Source organism: Zosterops lateralis, assembly GCF_965231275.1.
Source record: "Zosterops lateralis genome assembly, chromosome: 13".
Classification (NCBI taxonomy): domain Eukaryota; kingdom Metazoa; phylum Chordata; class Aves; order Passeriformes; family Zosteropidae; genus Zosterops; species Zosterops lateralis.
The window spans coordinates 2,312,827-2,334,467 of NC_139773.1; the positions used below are offsets into that span (position 1 = coordinate 2,312,827).

At 51.1% G+C, this 21,641-nt stretch overlaps 1 protein-coding gene across 1 annotated transcript in view; it reads left to right on the forward strand.

Annotated features, from left to right (window-relative positions):
- Nucleotides 1–2,102: 2,102 nt before the first annotated feature.
- Nucleotides 2,103–21,641, forward strand: part of HCN4 (hyperpolarization activated cyclic nucleotide gated potassium channel 4) — a 91,805-nt gene continuing 72,266 nt past the window's right edge. The window contains exon 1 of the mRNA XM_083870561.1: nucleotides 2,103–3,390. Coding sequence (XP_083726687.1) covers nucleotides 2,687–3,390 — 704 coding nt within the window. The 5' untranslated portion in view covers nucleotides 2,103–2,686. The remainder of the gene's footprint in view (nucleotides 3,391–21,641) is intronic.

Here is a 21,641-nt window from a genome sequence, read left to right on the forward strand (position 1 = left end):
ATCCCTCACCAAATCAGGCAGAACCTGACCCCATCACCAAATCAGGCACAGCAATCCCAGCCAGGACAGGGAATGGTGGGGCACTTTCTCAGTGCCAGCCAGAACACCTCTAGCTGAGAGAGGACAAACAGCTTGGTTCCTTGAGCATGTCCTTTCCTGCTCTGTCATTCCCTGGGAACACGAGGGACTATGCTTAAGAAGCTGCATCAGTTTCAGATGTTGTGCACCTTATTAATCAAAACACATCCTTTTGGAAGGCAGTTGATTGCAGCTGAGGCACAGAAGTGCTTACACCTCAGCATCCATAGTGCCTGGAGGAGGGAAGAAAAACAGGGAAAAGACCTTTAGTGCTCTCCCTGGCTTAGTTCATATTATCTAATCTACAGGAGCATTGGAAGAACAAAATTTATTTCCCCAGCAAAGCTCGATCTATTAGAAATTGTGATGAAAATAATAATATTAAATGATATTTGCACTGTAGAGTATTTGGAATGAGTCACAGGCAGTCTGGCTGTGCCAGGAGGTGGGAGGAGAAGAGGAGCAGGTAGAACACATGGGAGAAAGGATTCGGGAGAGAGCAAGGGAGAGGCAAACAAAGATGAGGAAGCATGTGCTGTGTGTGTGCTTGGTGAAGTCACTGCTGAGCAGCATTTCCTTGCCCTGGAGCTGCAGGAACATCCTGCTGCTCTGCACGGCACGGTCACCTCTGGCCAGTGGCTCCTGCGAGGGAAAAGGAAAATCTTTGCTCCCGAAAGCAGAAGCACAGAGGTGAGGTGGGGATTTCCTCCCTGCCTGCCGCGGGCATCCCTTGCCTGTGCTCAGCCTCCCTCCCTGCGCAGTTCACGTGGTTCCCTTCTCCTGGCAGGTAGCATTTGCAATGTCTGAAACAACAAACATTCTAGAAAGCCTCAGATGCCGAATCTCTGCACAAATACACACCAAAATCTCTTATATGGCCAAACAGATGCTTAATTTTACTCCATTTGTTTCAGAGGCTTGGCACTAGGAACGATTTGAACCACTTTATCAGTCTAGGAGCTTATTATACAGAATAAGCAGCCATTCCCAAAGAAACACGAGCAGAGCTGATTCCCACCTCTCTCCCTCTTTTTCTCCAGGAAAACCCTCTCAAATATCAAAAGGTGGGGAAATGCCTGATTGTAGCCATTGTTCCCCCAGTGCTTTGGCCTCTGTTAGAGGCGGTAGCCGGTGGGTAGCGGTGAGGGGCAGCAGGATTCCCAGGCGGAGCTGTTCCCGGAGCAGCCTCCGCGGGCAGTGCTGACTCAGGAGCCCCCAGGGAAGTGGGGTTCCCCCGCCGCGGGGAGAGCCCACGCAGCCCACGCTGCCAGCCCAGCCTCCCGCGGGCCAGCGCCGGAGCTCGCCCAGATGCTTTTATTTATTCGCTTTTGAAGGACTTCTCCAGAGCCAACCCCGCAGGAAAGCAATAGTACCGACAGCCGGGGAAAAGGGGTCTTTCCAAACCTCCGGGACGCTGCCGATGGGGGCAAAGGCAGCGTGTTCCCGGCAGGCAAACTCCAGCTAGGGAGCACAGGCACTCCCGAGCCCCTGCTTTGCATGCAAGTGAGATTTTCAAGGTGAACCGCTGGTTTTCCTTTAGATTTGGGTTCACCCCTTCCCACAAAACCCCCCGTTGCCTTCACAAGCAAACCTGCCCTCAGCAGCCACACCTCCGGGCGGAGCAGGGAGCGCCCGCATCCAAGAAGAAAAAGGAATATTCTCGCTCGTATTTATTGACTTTGTCATGTTTACGATGCTGCTTTTGATAAGCCGGCGGCGGCGCGGCGGCCGCGGGCGCTGAGGCGGGGCGGGCCCGGGGCCCGGTGCCCGCAGCGCGGTGCCCGCAGCGCCCGGGGCGCGGTGCCCTCGGCGGTGGCGGCGGCAGAGCCCCGCGGTTGCCGGGCGTTGCCCCTTTAAGAAGCCCGGGTGCTGTCTCAGGTAGGCAGAGCCTGTGCGCTGTAGTCGCTCCTATGGCAACCCAATAGAATGGGATCGCTTCATGAATATTCCCAGGAGCAGGGACTGCATGAGGAATAAGTGATGACAGTGATGTAAGCAAGCGGTGGCCGCTGCAGGTTGCAGTTCATTGTGTTATTGGCCGGCAGGTTGAGGAGTTTGCGGCTCGAGCTTCGCTTTCCGGATGATGTCTGCCCGCCGGGAGCCACGGCACATTTGCATCTCGAAGCCAACATGGCAAGGCGGCTGCTGCCGCCGCTGCCGCCCTCCCTCGCCTTCCAGCCAGAAGTGTGTGGCTCTCCTCTAGACTTCTTGCCCAGTGCTCAGCATCTGAGCAGACAGGGATTGCAGTAACACTCACCAAGGGGAGACAAGCAGCAAGTAGCCAAATCGGGACAACGGAGGACAAGGGGGGGCTTTTTGCCTTCCCTCTTTTTTTTTTTTTTTTTTTTTTTTTTTCTTTTTTTTTTTTTTTTTTTTTTTTTTTTTTCTTTTTCTCCCCTCCTTCCCTTCCCTTCTGGATGCAGAGGCTGTGTTTTGATGCAGCGCCTGTGGATACCACAGCCCGGTAAGGAGATGACACGCCAGTCTCTGGTCTCCCGTGCCCTGTGAGCCAGGGGTAGGGGCCTGGGGGCAGTGCCGGTTCCCCTCGCTGGGCAGAGCCGGAGGAGTCTCTCCCTGTCCCCGAGCAGCAGCAGCAGCAGCAGCGGCCATGGACAAGCTGCCCCCCTCCATGCGCAAGAGGCTCTATAGCCTGCCCCAGCAGATCGGACCCAAGGCGTCGATCATGGACGAGGAGGATGACAGCGACAAGGACACCCGCAGGAAAAGCATCAGGCTCAAGCCACTGCCTTCGCCCTCTGCTGGGAGCACCCGGGCCCTCGGGGGGGACCCCGGCCGAGGGGGGGACCCCGGCCTGCTGGAGACGGAGGCCGGCGGCAAGGGCGCCAAGACCAGCACCAACGGGGACTGCCGCCGCTTCAAAGGGAGCCTGTCCTCGCTCACCAGCAGGCACCTCCACGACGCGGCCGAGGAGAAGCGGCTCATCGGCGGCGAGGGGGAGCCGGCCTCTCCTGGGGAGGACAAGAGCCCCCCCGGCAGCGGGGAGCTGGAGCAGGGGCTGCCTGTGCCCCCACCGCCCGCCTCCCCCCCGGAGCCCCAGCAGCCACCCCCCCGGGCCTGCTCCTCCACCTCCATCAAAGTGGAGGGAGGTGGAGGGTGCGACCAGATCACCCCAGATGAGGAGCAGAGGCTTGGCCAGGCCGGTTTCATGCAGAGGCAGTTCGGGGCCATGCTCCAGCCGGGGGTCAACAAATTCTCCTTGAGGATGTTTGGCAGCCAGAAGGCCGTGGAGAGGGAGCAGGAAAGAGTTAAGTCTGCCGGGTTCTGGATCATCCACCCCTACAGCGACTTCAGGTACAACCCCCCCTGTCCCGGCTCACTCCAAACTAGCTGGCCTGCCCCTTCCCATGCCACCTCCTGCACAGGGCACCCACCCCGACAGAACTTTCCTGGGTCATTTTCTAGCCACAGGAGCTGGGGGACACAGCCAAGATCTGCTCCACTCAAACAAGCTGCAGGTTTCATTTACATCTCACCTTAATTTTAGTGTCCCCACACTCTTAGTAATTTTAAATTGTTTTTAAACCAATTGTCTTTGGCTTTTTATAATGGAAAGGCTCTCTTTAAGTTCGTTGTAAATGGCGAAAAACTGTTCCCACCTGATGCACAACTCTAGACTAAAAGTGTGATGTCTGATCTTAACTAGTCGTGCATCTCCATGGATGCTCTGCCTGATTGATGCTTCACACCTCCAAGTCCTCTCCCTGCTCCTTCCCGAGAGTTAGGCAGGGATGTTGCTACTGTTGCTGCTGTGTAGGCGTCTTAGTGCAGCTTGGCTTGTCAGGAACTGGGATGTGCAGGGATGGCAGCGTTCATTAACAAGGTTCTTAACAGAGAAGGAGCCTCTCTTGCATCTGTACAGCCTCATTTGCAAAATTAGTTTGGATTGAGAATAGTTAACACTGACTTTGCCAAAGTAATGGCTTGCTCTCACTCCACAGCAACATTTCTATGGAGGTTAATAAGGAAATAAACTTGGAAACCCTAGAGCCAGTTTTTGTAAAGTCCTGTATAGCAGAGGGGCTGTGTTTGGGTATTTCTCAGCAAAGTATCGTCTGCTGCACAGGTGAACTGTCCTCTGCAATATGTATGTAAAGCACTGCAATCAATAATTAATTACTGAGTGCAATCAATGGCTAAGGTTTATTGCTTCAACTTTAATTACAACGGGCTTACATCTCACATTTAAAAGCACACAGGAGAAGATTATTATTCAAATATGTCTTTGTCACACTACTTGATTTTATTGAATTCACGGACTCTGCAAAGAACCATGCCTCAATCCCAAAAATACAGTTGGTGAGATAATTGCAGGAAGGAGTTTTGGGGTGGATTTGGCCTCCCAAAGGCAGGAATGACAAACCTCTCGACACCAGCTATTAGAGATTTAGCAAGCAGCCCACACACTCAGCAGATTCAGCACTGGCACTGACCAGATTCCTTGATATTTGCTTGGATTAACAAATGTTATTAGAAGGCTCTGTGAGTTGGAGGACTGCACTGTCATTTAAATTCAGTGCGTTCAAGTGTCCCAAGCACACAGCTGACTGAGCTTAGGAGGGTTTCCAGCAGCTACAGCATGATGCAGAGTCCTTGCAAGCACAGCCTTACCCAGTCCCACACTGGAACCAGGGGAAAATTGCCTCCCAGTGAGACTGACCATGTAATAGCTCCCAAACACTGAAATGTGAGACTGAGGAGCTTTCAAAAGAACAAATCCAGTTTCATACTCTTGGCTATATTTGCAGTATTTGCTGTGAGTCTGGAGTTTACCTGCTGTGTTTTCTTGGGTTATTCCAGCAAGGCATGTTCTGCGTGTCGCACCCTCAGGAAATCTGGGGTTTAGTGTCTGCATTGTATTTGGAGTCAGGCAAAAAGCAGCGTTCAGCTTCCAAATCCTTCTGTCTCTCTAGTGGGTTTATTCCCTTCCATATCTTTGCCTGTTCTCAACACAGAACCACCCTGGCAAACTTGAGCAGCAGGAGCTGAGGTAACCACCTTGCCCAAGGTGAGATGGTCCCAAGAGTTTGGGATTTTAGGGTTCCTACAGAACCAGTGCTTATTCCATAAGACAATGAGGTAACTTTTCATTCATTGCTGAGGCACTTGGCTGTGGGGCCATTCCTAGCCTTGCCCAAAGGAATGGAGTCTGCTGGCAAGCCCTGGCTCCCCGAGCCAGATGATGCCACAGAGCTGCTGGTGCTGAGCTGTTTGTGCGTGCAGAGCTCTGTGGGTGCATGGTGACTCCTGGTGCTAATAACAGACCCTGCCCTGAGGAAGCTGGCAATCTGAGCTGGGCAGGCACAGGGAGCTGTGTGTCTGTACCTTGGGGCACATTCCAGGTGGGCTGGTTTCCCTCGGAGCTGGTGTAGCAGCCCAGCCCAGCAGCACTGGCCGTGTCCCTGCTGTCCCCCTGGGCTGTGTCCCTGCTGTCCCTCCGGGCCGGGGCAGTGGGGTGAGTGTCTGGAGCCATGTGCTGAGGCTGGGAGGAGCTGGATGCACCACTGGCTGCTCAGGGGGGATATTTCCAGGCAGGCTTTGTTCACCCCTGTTTCCAGGTCACCTGCAGCAGATCTGTTTGGATAGGAATGCTGCTTAGAGAACGTGCCTGGGCTTCCATGGAAAGTGATCTGTGGACAATGGCTGTCTTGAAGGGGAAGAGTGGGAGCCTTCCCACCTTCTCTTCAGGCTTGGTGTTGTTCCCTCTTGCCCCGAGCTAAAGCCTTCTCTCTTGGAAACAACTCCCATGAATATGGCTAACGGTTTTTGACCTCTGGAATGCAGCAGATTGCACCAAAGAGCAGATCTTATCAAAGTATTTGTGAGAGCTGTATCCGTGCCCCAAAAGAGGGTGTTGTGTGCTTGAGGAATTCCGCAGTGCAATTCCTGACTGCTCCGTGTTCCAGCCGGGTGCAGATCCCGGAGCCTCAGGATTTTGGAGGCTCCATTATCCTGCCCTTGGCTGGCACCAAGGCTGTGCAGCAGTGTTTGCTGGTCAAGTTTCAAGTGAAGGAAGGTTCAGACCCTGAGCTTGTTTTCTGTGCCTTTGGAGGCAGCTGCCTCCCCTCTGTGAGTGAGGAGCATCTCCAGGCGGGTTGTGCTGGGGCTCCAGCCCTCGTGACTGCCTGCTCCCAGCAGCTGGAGCTGGGAAGTTTGCATGGAACACTCCAGGCCGGTGCACCGCTGTGAAATGACATTGGGGCGATTCTCCAACTCCGCCGAGTCGCTGCTCCTTCGCACTCTGCTTCCAGAGGAGTTCCTGATTTAGAATAGAACAGAGCCTTTCATCATTGTCTCATTAAATTATCATTTTAGCATCTAATAGGGCTAATTCCAGTGGCAAATCTATGACCCTCCAAGAGTAAAACAAATTAATATAGATTCAGGCTCTGTTGATCTCTGCTTTTAGTCCATTGTGAGGAGAAAAGACATCAAATGACCTTTATAAAAATCAAGCTTGGTGCCCCTGAGTACTCCTGACTAATGCAGTGGGCTGGTTCTAGAAGCACTTAAAAGGTGTCTTAGCAATTTCTAATGAAAATTAAGAGTCCTGGCTCCCATTCTGAGGTGCAGATGTGTGTGCTGGCAGCTGGAGTTCATTTGCATCTGTGGTTGATTGCACATCAGTGCAGAGCCACACCGTATTTCCTAGATCAAGATTTATCTGTGACTTTGAAAGCTCTTCCACCGGGTAGACAGAATTGTATTTTATTGCTTAGAGGAAGCATTGATCCAGTACAATTGGTTTAATAAAAAAATTCCAGACAAACAATGATCTGTCTAGTTTGTAGCTGACAGAAGCATATGGGTTGTAGCTGCTGCCCAGAATTGCTTGCAAAAAAAGTGTAGCGTGCTGCTTTTAGAAAGACCTGAGAACAGATACACTATCTGAGGGCCCAAAATAGTCCCAGCAGTGGATGTAAATAGAACTGCACATTATTCACTGCCCAGTAATCTATTAACTTCCTCACAGTGAAGAGAAGCTGCTGTCTCTTTGAAAACAATGGCAAACATTCTGCTCGATAACAGACCCAACGACAGATTTTAGAATTCTTCTTTGCACTGGTCTCCATTACTTGTAATACTTGTGTGCAAACAGATCCTTTCTTTGGTTTGCTTCCTCTGCCGGAGCTCTCTGGCTGCTGGGACCCTGGGGAGGTTTCTGTGGCAGCAAAAACCAGGTGCTCAGGTGTGAGTATAAGGGGGAGAGAACAAAATCATTGCTTCCCTTTGTGCTGCAGTGTCCCTCAGCCTCCCTTCTCAGGGGCAATCAGTGGGATTTACTAATTATAGTCCTAAGAACTGAACCCAGTAGCAGTGAGGGATGGAGCAGAAGTGGGAGGGATCTATGTTTACCTTTCCCACTCTCCTAAGCAGACCCAATTTCCAGTGCCTCTCTGTGCACTGCTCTGGCTGTGCACACTGTTCTCACTGGGAAGCTTTTCCCCGTGCTTTAGGAGGGTAAACAATTTTTGGAGAGTCCAATAATGTCCTTTTCTCCATCTCCTGCCCAAAGTGCTGTTCCTTGTGCTGCCCTTCCTCCACTCCTGCCAGCACCCAAAGGCTGAGTCCATGACTTGCCCTTTGCTCCGAGTGCCCAGCATGGAACAGCATGTGCAGCACAAGGGAGTTCTGGCTCAGGGAAAGGGCAGGGAGCAGTGGCTTTGGTGGTAGGACCTGTGCCTGACATTGGAATCCAACAGGCTGGGTTTGGAGGGGACAGCTCCCAGGCTTGGCTCTCTCCTCCTCTTTGTGCTGATGGTGTATCCCTGGGGTAGCAGGGGGACACTGCACATGGAGATTGGAGACAGATCCCGCTGCCTTTGCTGCAGAGAACTTCCCAGCCAATTCCCAGGGCACTTTGCTGGTGCAGAACGAGGGGATCCCAACAGGAATCATGCAGAGGATAATCCAGATTCTGCTGAACACGTGGATTTGGTCTCTGCTGACTTTCAGTCAGGCTGCAGAGGAACCGTGGCTTTGTGACCGTGACCTAAGGGAGTGAAATCCTGCATCCATATTTCCCAGGTCCATAGGCAGGTCAGGCTTTGTGCCCCAGCTCACGTGTCAGGAGGCAGAGGATAAATAATCCCACACCAGACAGTCCATGAAGGAGTACAGCTTTTTGTAGGAAACATGTTCACATGCCTGAGCTGGAAAGCCGGAACACCTCAGGGGGTCACCATGGTAAAGTATTTCAGGACTAATATTACAGTATTTTCACATGGAGAAAATGAGATAAAATAACATAAATAAATAGTAGAGCAAGCATTGAGATTTAACAAAGCTGTGGTTAAGATTTTTGTATAAACTTAACCCAGGCCCTTCATACCAATCTCTGCCAACAGATGAAGACATTATCTCTCCACAGAAGCTCCTCCCTCAGTACACTCAGGGATGGCTCCTTTGGGAAAAACAATTTAACATTTTCTCCATCTCTTCTTGTAAGATAAAATATCTTATTTATTATATCTTATTCACATCCTGATGTGAAAAAAAAAAAAGGTTAATTTTCTCCTGGCTTTACAAAATATTCACTTTGCTAACAATAAATGTTCAGTTCACTTCCTGACAGCAAGGAAATTGGAAATATCATCCCCAGGTTGTAGTGAGGTGGCACAGACTGGTGGGGATTGAGGTAAAACCATCCCTGACCGGGGTGTGGTGGAACTGAGGCCCAGTTGTGCAGAGCAGGAGGCCTGACACAGCATCCCCTTGGTCAGAGCTCTGCCCTGGGGGCTCTGCAGGGAATGGGCCATCCCTGGCACTCAAAAGGGCTGATGAGGAGCCATGGGTGCCTTGAGGGGACTGGGCACATTCTGGTTTGGACCATTTCTTATGCTGGCTCTGTGAGCAGCCAGACTGGGAAATGGGCCCATCCCTCCCACCCTCTTCCCAAGCCTCTGCTGCTTGTTGGGTTGTCTGTTGTTATAGCAAAAAATAATCACTGCTGTAAACAATGACATCGTGTTCTCTCCCATCATCATCTCAGAGTATTGTTGCAGTCACAGTTGGGGATTGGGCTCCTTGCCTGACACTTCTGCGGGAGCTTTCTGGCAAAGGGGGAGGCTCCAGGGCTCTGCTCACCTGCCCTGGCCATCACACCCCACCTGCAGTTCCTTCTCTCTGCCACTGCAAACCTGCCAGGCTGGGCAAGAAATGGGCTCCTACAGAAAATCTCCTCCTGTCCCAAGCCTGCCTTCCCAGCTTGGAGGAGGCAGGAATGCTCTGGGAAGCACTGGTTTGATCCATGTCATGACTGTAACAAAACACAGCCAAGCTCCTGTCTGCTGTTTCCTACCCCGAGCTTTTGACTTTGCAGTCTGATTTTTAATGCAGTGTTTTGTACAGTTGTTAGGGTTTTAAAAACAACTCAGTCTCTTCCCTTGGCACAATAATATCTCTGGGTTCATTAGCAGGTGTGGAGCTGTTCAAGGCTGTGCTGCACTGCCCTCTGCTCTGAGTGAAGCAGTGGCTGTAGCAGAGAGCTACAGCAAAGGAAGAATGCTGCACCACATTCCAGGGCTACTCCAGGCCCCAAAGGAAACACACTCTGCCTCTATCAAACTCCCTGCTTGTTTTCTCCTTCTCACCTTCAGCCCCACTCTCTCCAACCTGTTGTCTTCCCCATCTCTCACTTGAAGTTTGTGTTTCTCATCCCACCAGTGCCATCTCCATTTTGCAGGCTCCTCGTGGCAGGTGTCTTGTCCAGCCAGTCCTAGATGCCAATATCCAGCTTCTTTCTCATCTGATCACTGATTTCCACCTTGTTTTCAGTGATGCCTCTCCCCTTCACTCTTGCCATGTTCCAGTGTGTTGGGTTGGCATTTACTCAGTCCAGTTCCAGTCTCCATCCTTATCCTTCAGCTTTTTCTTTGGGTGAGTCTCTCCAGTTCCTTCTCCTCCTGCATATTCTTAGTTGCTGTTGTCCTTCCGACTCTTTCAACAATCTCAGCTTTCTCCATCCCCTTCCTGACTTAAGAATGGATCATTTTTCCCAGTAATATAAAACCTTTCCACATTATCCTTATCCTTGGACACGGCCAATGTTTAGACAAAAGCTACCCATTTTCTATTTCTTAAACTTGAAAGATCTCAATCCTCAGACCTAAGCATTTAACATGATGAATTTGTCTGGAAGCACAATCTCCACTGCAGGAGAAGGAAACAGATTTTATTTGAAGGAAAAATGTGGTTTCTGAAGGTAAACCCCACAGAGTCAGTGTAGGACTTTGCAGCACTATTTTGAGGAGGTAAACTTGGGGTTTCAATCCAGTGTTTTTATGGTTAGGTAACTGTGCTAGTGCTTTCTGTAGCAATGAGGTTTTTTTCTGCTCCAGAGTCACTGCTGCTGCACTGAAATCCATTTATTATACAGATAAAAGAATGATCTTTGTCTGGAGATAACATAGTGTCATTTTAGCTTGAAACCATTGAAATTTGTCTTTGTTTCTGATGTGTTATGAGCATCTCATTAGCAAGCCCATGAATCCCTCAGTTTGCTCTCAAAACCAACTATCTGAGCTCTCATCTCTGCCAGAGCAGAGATTTCCTCCTTTCTCTTATTTTTGAAAGCTGTGGTGGTGCCAAGGCAGTTATAGGTCAATTGAGTTATTGTTGGTTCTAATTGGCACTCTAACAAGCTATTAAATCAATTTACCTACAGATGAATGTCACTCAAAAAGCAAGGTGCCAGCTCCTTTTGAGAACTTCAAAAAGCCCATTTCCACTGCTGAGTGTGAGGGAAAGGTCAGGCTGCAGGGAAGTGGCTACTTGAGATTTGCCCCTGCAATGTTTGTGCCACGAGCTCTGTGGCTGAACACAGGCCAGGCTGTGAGGAGGGATAGGACCATTCCCAGAACTCGAGGCCAGGAGGAAGAATTAAGAACATCGCCAGCTCTGACAGATCTTTGGTATCCCTTGCTGGGTGTATAACGAAACATGGGCTTGTTTCCCTGTGGAAGGATCCAGGTGCTGTCCTCCTCCTCCACAGGTGTGTGTCCCACATGCTTTCCTGGGGCTGTGCATGCAGGTGCAGTGTCCACTACCATCTTTGAAGGCAGGCAGCCCCCAGCTGGTGACATCATTGCCTTTTCAATGTCTGAGATTCACGAGATCTCCTCGCTTCCCTTGCAGAAGAGTCATTATGGTGAATGGGGTTGATTTAAGTTCCTTTCTGAAAGGTTTGGATGACCTCCGCCCCCAGCAGCACTGCAGAGCTCATCCCCAGGGAGTTGAGCACTCCTGGGCTGTAAACCTTTCACTCCTGAGCCAGCAGGGCAGGACAAGGGCTCTTGCCTGAGCAGCTCTGCACGTTCAGAATCCAAGCTGCTGTCCAGGACAAGCAGTGAGGAGTGCTCAGGTGCCCTGGAGTGGGCTGGGGTTTGGTAAGGACGCAGCTTGGCTCCATGCAGCTCTGCAGTGCTGACAGCACCAACCCCAGCTTTGTCAGCAGACACAGCACTCAGGACTCCAGAAACACAGCAGAGGGAGCAGATGTGTCCTGGGCTAGCAAGGTGCTCTTAGAGAGACCTTTTCCTGTCCCTTCTCCATGCTGAATGCCTTGCTAGCTGGGAAGTCCCTTTCCAAACTGCAATTATTCATTGTGTGCAGTATCAAATGTGGTCACCTATGCCTGGTGTTAGCACCAGGCTGGAGGAAAACCAGGCTCTTATCTCCTGAGGAGATGCTGCAGGCAGCAGGGGAAGACAGTGCCGTGAGAGCAAAGCAGATGAGCATCCAAGGGGGAATTCCAAGGTCAGCTTGAGGGCCCACCACTTCGACGTTTCAGGGGCACAGCAGCTTCCCCAGCGATGCACAAGAGCTAATCTCATTTGTGGTGGCTCGTCCAAATGTGCTAATTAAGGATTTAACTCGCGGCCTCTTTGGATGGAGAGGTTGTCTGTGTGTGCATCCATTGTTCCAGAGCTCAGAGGCAGGAGAGGAGCTGCAGGTTGCCAGCTGACTCCTGTGCAGGAGCTCTCACTCCTGGTTTTTCGTTGTCACAGCTGTGCTCGGGGGTTGGTGAGTGCCAGGCAATCAGGAGCTGTGCAGGGAGTAACTGCTCAGCTCCAGTGGCACTGGGAGCACAGGAACTCTGCTTCTCCTGCTCCTGGTCACAACCTGGGCATATTATAGTGTGGTCCTCATCCCACTTGAGCACGGGGAGGGCATGGAAAACCCTGGAAAACCCGGGGAGATGCATTTGGATGTGCTGGGTGTGGGAAAGCAACGTCTGGCACTTGTCAGCGCTTGGGAGGAGATAACAGCTGCATTCCAGAGACTGGAGGACTCCACAAATCCTTTCCTTCCCGGTGATGTGAGGGCAAGGGGCTCTCTCAGCTGAGCACTGACATCTCTCAGCAGGGCAGATGCCGCGGGGGGGCACTGGGGGCAGAGGAGGCCCTCGCTGTGTCCAGGTGCAGAGAGCAGCAGGGACACCCCAGCTCTGCACAGCAGGGCAGTGCCCACCCCACTCCTGCCATGTCCTGCACCAGCTCTCCCCACAGCCCAGGAGATAAGAGAAGAGATAATGATGCCTGGCTCCTTGCAGCTTTTTTAACAATAGCAAACCCACTTTCATTAAGCACAAATTCTTGATGCTTGACCTTTCCCCCTTCACTTCAAAGTACTAATGCATGCACAAGTTACACTTCTATTAATAACAAGAGCAATATATTTTTCCATCCCTATTTTCCTGTGAATCGTGGGGAGGGCAGGAGGAGGGACCAGTCTAGACTGCAGATGATGGTCTGTTCTCCTTGATGCCCATACAAAGCACTCATATCGTGCTCATTTAGCTGTGGATGCACTTGGAATGACAAACAGTGCCTAGCAGACAGAAGGACAAGCTGGAAGGGATGTCAGGCATGCAGGTTGGAGCCATCCTGAACTGAATTCTCCATGCCTTGATGTCTCCAGCTTTAAAAAATGGGGTGATGGTGCTGCCAGGGGCCAAGGAAGATGGTGAGGGGCTCTGTTATATTTTAATGTAACAACAGATGCCAGAGGAGATACCATCAAAGGTGGGGTTGGTCTCTACCAGGCAGTTTCATGAGGATTTCTTGGCATTCTCCTTTTCTGTGTAGTGCTGTAGATTTGGTCTCTTTTATTAGGACCCCAAAAAGCAGTGGATCCATGTACTGATAGGGGATTTCTGAATCATTGGTTCCTTTGTCTTGATAAGGGAAGAGATTACCAATACTCTCCAGTTCCATGTATGGTGCTCTATTGTCTGGCAGGTTTAGAACTAGGCTGGGAAAAGATAGGAAAAAAGCTTGCATGGAGAGGCAGACAAGATGGATTTTACCTTTTATGTCCATGAATGAGAATTGTACAGCCCCTGCATGGGGTTTGGAGATGCTCTAAGAAGAAAATGTTCCATCTTTCCCTCAGCAGTCATGTGTACTGCAGGGTGTGCTACCCTTTTCTTTGGGAATGTGTGACTCTTGACTTCAGTAAACAGTCCCAGATAGCAGGTCTGGCACAGGAGCTGCGAGGTGCCTGTCCCTGCTGTGGTGGCAGCTCTAGAAAACATCCCTGAGGCTGAGGGGCTGGTGGATCTTTAGGTGATGTGTTGGCTTTCAGTGCACACACCAATGTGCTCCATGGCACCCTGGTCAGGGCAATTCCCCGTGTGTGCTGTGGCTGGAACATCCCAGACTCTCCCACAGCTGGGAATGGAACAAAAACCTGGCTCACAGACATGCTTCAGTCAAACTCCACGTGTGTCCATGGCTGCTGGCTAACCCCTGAGTGCTTCTGGACAGCTTTTGGGGCTCAGTTTGTGAAACTGAGGGAAAGCTGCTCTATTGGGGTGTCCCCTCCTTTATTCCCATTGTGATGGGCTCCTCTGCTGTGTCTGCAGCACAGGCATCCTTCCCCATCCCCTCCTGTCAATCCCACTGGCGTCTCATTGCCTGCAGATCCTGCTGGGAACTTGGGCCCAAGCCTCCCAAACAAGGCAACCCCTTCTGCGGCACGAGCAGGAATTTGGGCTAACAGTGGCAGCTGTGGGTATGGCCTAGGACTCCTGCCTTCCAACAGGGGATCTGGAAGCCTCATTTGCAAGTAAATTCACACAGCCAAATCTGCACTGCAGACAAAAAAAGATTTGCCTTGACATCATCTGCCCTGCTCTGCGCTCCGCAGTCAGTCAGGAGAGCAGAGCACAGCTCCAGCCTCTCCAGCTCAGCAGAATTAAGGCTAAGCTTCATCATGAGCTCATGCAAGCTGTTCCCACCCCAAATAATTGGCTGCTGCATGCTTTGTGTCTGTCTAGCCATTGCTGCATGTGGGTGGGTGTGTTGTGTGTGTGTGTGAATGAGTCTGCTGTGGAAATTAGTGTATAACATCGGGGGTGCAGCTGATAATAAAGTGCCTTGGGAATGCTGGGGCTGGGAGCAGTGTAAGCCAGAGCTGAGCCCCTCAGAGATCCCTCTGCCTGCTACCACAGCATGGGCATTCCTCCTTCCAGACCACCACCATCTCTTTGCTCTTTCTCCCACCCTAAACCCCCTCAAAAGTGTTTCCAGCCCTGTGTTTTCCATAGCTGAGGCGTAAAAGCAGGACAAAAAGCAGTGTGATTTCTCCAAAGCTCAGTCCCCCCATCAGCATAACCCTCTGTGCAGGTGAAGAGGAAATGTCAGAGGTGCTGGTGTGTCTGTGGGGATGGGAGACAATGAGATCCATGAGATCTGTGGAGACACTGCTGTATGATGTGAGGGATGAAACCCCTCTGAGACTGGCAGCTGCTCTGGCGTATTGCTCTCAAAGGGCTGAGCTGTTCTCAACCACTTCCTCCAGTGCAATCATCACACACACTCTCTCAGGAATGGCAGACCAGGAGCATTTCTGCCCAGTCTCCTAGATAAGAGGTGCAGAGAGGCTGTGAAAGAGCTCAACAAGGTGCCAGGAGTTAGGCCCTCCCATTTCCTTAGCCTGGCCCAAAGCTTCCAGCCTTGCTTTCTCTCCACACCCCCATGTCCAAGATTTTTCTGGGGAAAGGGCACCTCTTTGAAGTTAGGACAGGTCAGTGGAAACTTTGTCCTGTCCCAAACTGGATCCTAAGATCTGCAGCTGAGTTAGGGAAAAAGAATAGGGTTGGCTCTTCCTCTAGTGGTATGGTTCAGAGAGGAGCATGGCTTTCCTACAGCTAGGCACAAGAGGAGGGCAGAGAATTCATCACAAGCTCTTGGAAAACTTCCTTTTCCTAGGCAAAGTATGGCCCTGGCTGGCTCAGGGAGAGGAAGGGAGGGTATTCCAATAAAGGAGTTTGTAGTAATATAAACTCCCAAATGATAAAACCCCATGGCTTTGGCAGAACAGCTGGTGACCTTTGCAGGCAGGCAGGTGACACTGTGGGTAAGGGCAGTGCAGTTCAGATACTCCAGCTTTGCTCAGCCCCTGCCCTGCAGCTGCAGTGGCTTTGCTGCATTTCCTTCAGCTCAGCCTGGCTGCAGGGCTGGGTGAGATCATTCCTTCACACACCAGGGTTTTTGTGGATGCACGAGGGTTGATCATCATTCCTGTGAAATGAGGTTCATTAGTAGAGGCTCATATGGAGCCAAATTCCTTGGGGAGAATGGCCCTGGGAATGAATGTCTCTCCTTGGAGGCACCTCAGGCCGTGTGTCCTGCACAGGAACCCCAAATTACCTCCGAGCCCTGTGCTGGCACTGGGTGGGCCCTGCTGGTGCTGCACTGCTGTCATTGATCCCAGATTGCACTCCCAGCTTGCTGTTTGTGCAGTGCCTCTTCAAGAGAGGATTCAGGCAGCCTGGGGCTCTCTTGCTACAGTGGAAGTGGTTCAGAGCCCTGAATTTTCTGCTCTTTGCCCACAAAACAGCTATTTCTGATTCAAGGATGCCTTTCCTGAAGGAGACCTCTCATTTACTATCTAAATATCCAATGAGCCAATCTGGATTTGGATGCACTTGAGAGCAGAGCTGATCTGCTCCCTGCTTTCCCTGACCTCCAGTCAAAGACCTTCTGCTGTTCTCCACTGGAGTCACTGCAGTGACTTGAGAGCTTTTCCCAGGTGCTCTCACCACTGATCCATCTTCCTCCTCCTCTTCCTCAGCCTCCCTACCAGTGCCAGGGCTCCCAGCTGGGCTGAGGCACAGCACAGACATTTCTACTGGCATGAAAGAGCAAGAGCAAAACCCTGGCTCTTGCCTTACTCCGAGCTTCAGCAGAAGGACTGGATTAACTAAAAGAAAAAGAAAACCATAGAAATCATGTAATCATGATGGAAGTGCACAAGTTCCCAGCCAATTTATGTGATATCCCAGCACATCCCTGCTGAAATCAAAGGCTGAGACAGTGTCTGCTGCAGTGGCCCTGAAGTTGGGTCCTGTGTGTGCAGAAGGAAAAACTACAAGGATGTTTCATGATTTAGGGAAGAGGGCCCTTTGAGAGTGTGTTCTTCTTGGAAAAGCTGGAATTCATTGAGACACTGCTGCCATCCTACATTCCCAAAACAGGGCAGGGAACAGACTTGCCTCTAGGCACCACAACCAAAGGATAAGACTTGTCTTTTCTTTTAAGGCACAAAACTTAAAAGCCTGGAATAGTCTTTTGTGGCTGTGACTCTCAGATCCTACAGCATGTTTAGGTTATTTTAGGGTTTCCCCTTCTGCACTCAGGACCAAAAGCAGATTTTTTTTTTTTTTTTTTAGGTTGGTGGGGAGGGCAAAGTGCCCATCTCCAGTTCCATGTGGTTCTCTGGGCTCAGGCATGAACAGAACCTGTGCTGAGTTCCTTCAAATCCTTGAAGTATGGATTTAAAATTAAAAATACATCCTTACAGTTCATTTAGTGGCATGTGTACCTTCAGTGGCCAGGGCAGGGTTTGGCTGTCAGTGCCTTGGATCAGGCTCCTGTCCTGCTGTGCCTGTGGTAACCATTTACTGTGTCAGCGTGTCTCACCTCTAAAGGCTGTGGCAATTATGTGTCCCAAACTCCTTACAGAGGTTGTTATTTCACATTGCCCTTGTAGTTTGTCTGAGCCTGATGCCAAAGTGGAAATACAAGGGGGGTGTTGTTATTTATTGGGTTTTATGACTCTCATATCTGCTCTGCCCCAGCTGTGTGTAGGAATAGCTTTGTCATATTCCTGTGAAAGAGCAGGGAGATATATTCTCAGCTTATGGCTGGAATAGGAATGTAGAGAAAAACTCTTTTATTTCCTCTTGGGTTGCTCATGCAGACTGAACCTGAGTGGTGCAGACATCACAAGGAGCTCCTCAGTGACAGCCCTGTCCTGTCTGTCCCTGCAGTGTCCCTTTCCCAGACTGTCCCTCTGGCAGGCTGGAGCCTCCTCATTCTGTATTGATGGAAAATGCATCAAGCTGAATATATTTCTGAAACAACTTGTTTCTGGCAGGTTGTTCATTCTAAAAATATATTTATTTCTAATTGCTGAGCGGAATGCTTAATGAATTCTTCCTTCCCAAGAACAATTAATCAAAGAAATGATTTAGGGCTGGCACTTGCTCCCGCAGGGCTCAATGGCTTTGTTCCATTGACTTAAATAGAGCAGGGCAAGTCCAGCCCATAGTGGAAAAGATTTATCTGAGCATTTTTCATGGTGCCCATCACTGTTTGTCTGCCTGTCCCTGGTGCTCTGTGTGTTGGAGGAGCAGCAGAGTCACAGCAAGTTTACAGAACCCCCATATCCTAGTGGGGATTTGGGATGCTGAGGAGAGAAGAGGCTGCAGCTCCAGCTTGCTCTGGAAGGTTTCTTGATGAGAACAAATAGCTGGAGAGGACTCTGTGGGCCACAAACCCTGCAGCTTTTGTAAAGGAGAACCCCCTGGGAATCTCCACCACACCACAAGTCAGAAAATTTGCAGTGAGTCCTGGAAAAAGGAGGAGAGATGCAGCAGCACCCCAGGTCTTGGCAAAGGGCAGGGAGGTGCTGAGTGGAAGGGCCTGGATCCCCAGCACAGGCTCCCATGCTCCTTTCCATGGGTGTGTGTAGCACATTTCCTGCCACACAGGAGGAAAAATGTCCTGAATGTGGCCACTGAAATCTTTATATTTTGTCTAATTGTGATTCAAATCATCCACTGTGGGCAGATGTGTGACACTGTCTTTTCTGGGGAATATGTATTTTACATGTCCACTGGCTGAGTTTTTCATTCTGCTTTCCCAGAGTGTGCACCAAGTCCTGCTCCTTTTCCTTCTCAGTTTCTGCTGGGTTTCCTCATTTCAATCAGCCCAACAGGAGGGACAGTACCAGTTCGTCAGGAACTGTTTGGGCTTTGGAGGACCTGAAGCTCAGAGCTGAGTGCTCTTTGGACACTAGACTGGATGTCAGAATTCCTGGTCTCTCCTCTCTGTTCTGTTGAGGGAGTGAAGCTCCCTGGGATATCTGCCCCTCCGTGCCTCAGTTTCCCCAGCTGGCAGATGCTGGTGGGGGGACTCAGCCACGTGCCCCAAAAAGCTTTGAGGTCAAAAGGGAGCCAGTCTCTGGGGAGCTCCTCAGTGTTTCAGTACAGGCAGTAATTAATTCAGCAGCCATTCCAGGGGGAGGGATAGTGGATTCACGTGGATGCCTTAGGTAAGCACAGCCTCAGTACAGTATGTTTCTTCTGAGACTGAAAATAATCAGAAGCAATTGGACTTTTTTTTTTTTTTTCCTTAACTGCTGCATTTTTAGAAGGTGATTCATCTCTTGTCTGGGGTCTGGGCTACCTGAATAGCCCCAAGATCCCAGCAGCATTAGTCTTTTTGAGGATTCATTGTGCTCCATTGCAGCCTGAATAACTCATTACAAACAAGAGTCTGATGTGAGCAGCAGGAGAGCTGGGCAGGAGAAGCATTTTATGCGTTGGAAGCTGAACTACACACAGACAGTGCCTCATTCCCTTTCCAGGTGCATTACTCCTTCCACCCCACTCCTTCCCTATGGAAAGAGGCTGTGGCATCACTGAGTGTGAACCTTGTCTGGAACAGTGGTGCCAGCACAGACATTTCCCCCCAGGGCTAAAGCAAGGATGTAAACCAGTGAGGATTCCCAGAAAGTAACGTGGAGCATGAGGAAGGTCCAAAACACAACACAGTGTGTGCTCCATCCAACCCAATCCATGCTCCTTAAACATTGCTCTTTTGGCACTGCCTCCAAGGCTTGAGCCATATTCACTGAGTGCATAAAATCCACACTAAAAATCTGGCCATCCCTGTTTGCCAGAGTGTTTTTAACCCCAAAGCCACACTCAGGAACAGAAGGATTTGACTGGGAGTGACTCTTCTCCTCCAGGAGTTCTTCACCTGTGCTGTGGTGAGCTGTCCTTGGCAGGGGTGACAGCCACATGCAGCCAACACCTTCTGTCACTGTGGCTTTCCCTGTCCTCACTGAACATGTGCTTTAGGAAGTTTGGAGCCTTTAGAGGGAGGCAATTTTGGATATGATCATTCCAGCAGACCATTGGAAAAGCCCAGGCTGCTTCCTGTCCCCTCTTTCTGGCAGCTTTGGGCATTCCTGTGCTGCCATGACCCAGGAAAAGAGGTGTGACTTTTCTCCCTGCCCCATCTGGTGTACCCAGAGCTCACACAGCAGCAATGTGTGCACAATGCTGAGGGCTGGCAGATGCTCTTGCCTGGCTCAGACATAAGTCCTGGGAACTCTGGAAGTTGGAGAGAGGCTGAGGGCACGTGGGCCTGGGAGCAGAGGTGGAGTAAATCCTGCAGCTGAACAGCAGCTTCAGGTTTGATCCATCCTCAGGCACAGGGAGCACTCCTGGTGCTTTTTGGGCTTTCCTTGTGGGGTGGCTGATGTGGCTGGCCCCAGAGCTGGGCACACACAGTGATATTGTACCTGGGTGAGTTACCGGTGAGGTTGGTAGTCCTGGGGCTGCAGGATTCAGAGGTTATGGCAGGGATCCCAAACCTGGGCACTGGAGTCTCGAGGAGAGCCTGGATGTTGGAATGATCACAGAATTCCAGAAGAGTCTGGCTTGGAAAGGGCCTTAAAGGTCATCCCATCCCACCCCCTGCCATGGGCAGAGATACCTTCCACCATCCCAGAGTGCTCCAAGCCCATCCAGCCTGGCCTTGGACACTTCCAGGGATCCAGGGGCAGCCACAGCTGCTCTGGGCACCCTGTGCCAGGGCCTGGCCGCCCTCCCAGGGAACAATTCCTGCCCAGTATCCCATCCAGCCCTGCCCTGGGCAGTGGGAAGCCATTAGGGGATCCCACTTTCCTCTGGGGACCCTGGAGCTGTGAGTCCCAGCCCTGAGGAGCTGGGGCACAGCAATGCCCAGGATGAATGTTTTTAGCCTCTTGGGTGGTGGGAAGTCTTGTTCTCAGCTGGCAGATGACTTAGCAGGGTTTGTCACTTCCTTGGGGACAACTGCAGAGTACGAGGGCATAAATATGTCAGTGCAAGGCAAACCAACAGCTCACAGAAAGCACTGCAGTGTCCCCTCCACACCCCCCACTCCCCAAACTGTGATTCCTACCTTGTTGTGTGACTCATGTCATTTCTCTGCCTTATTTCGGTGTTTAATTTTAGTAAATTTGGCTTCCTAGTGGTGAGAGTGACATCCTCAGCTCACATAAACCCATATTATGTCAACACAGACACGTCAACACAAAATAGTTTAGAACCCAGCCTGTCATCCCTGTGACTTCCCAAGGAGATGAGTGTGGAAGGTCCCTGGTGTTGGTGTCTTGTGTCCTGTGCCACTCTTGGAGCAGCTCTGAACTAAGAGACATCCCCAGAGCCCCCTGCCCTGGGCTGAGCCCCTCTGTCCCCTCAGGCGACACCCCACCTGCAGAGCTGCCCCGGCACAGGGAGGACCTGGAGCTGCTGGAGCCAGGCCAGAGGAGGCTCCAGGATGAGCAGAGGGATGGAGCAGCTCTGCTGGGAGAGCTGGGATTGCTCACCTGGAGAGGAGAGGCTTTGGGGTGACCTCAGTGTGGCCTTGCAGGGCCTGAAGGAGCTGACAAGAGAGCTGGAGAGGGACTGGGCACAAGGGATGGAGGGACAGGACACAGGGAATGGCTCCCACTGCCAGAGGGCAGAGTCAGATCGGGTATTGGGCAGGAATTGTTCCCTGTGGGGGTGGGGAGGCCCTGGCACAGGGTGCCCAGAGCAGCTGTGGCTGCCCCTGGATCCCTGGAAGTGCCCAAGGCCAGCTTGAAGGACCCTGGGCTAGTGGAAGGTGTGGCAGGGGGTGGCACTGGATGGGCTTTAAGGACCCTACAACCTAAACCACTCTGATTCTGTGATTATATTATATATATGTGTGATAAATGTGATATATATGAGATATATCTACAGCATCCATAGACAATCATTTTCCTTCCTGTCCTTGTGTACAGACCAAGCCCTTCCCCAGTCCTGCTGCTGTTTGAGACAGCCCAGAGGTCCCTGGTGCAGATCCTCCCTCCCTGCCTGCCGAGCACTGGGGTTTGACTCATGGATGGTGGATGTGGGCCAGGCCCTGAACTTCATCATGTCACAACTTATGCATGTCTTTGGGCTTTAATCCTTCACATTCCACAACATGTTCCTGATGGCTTAGAGGCTGCAGCCC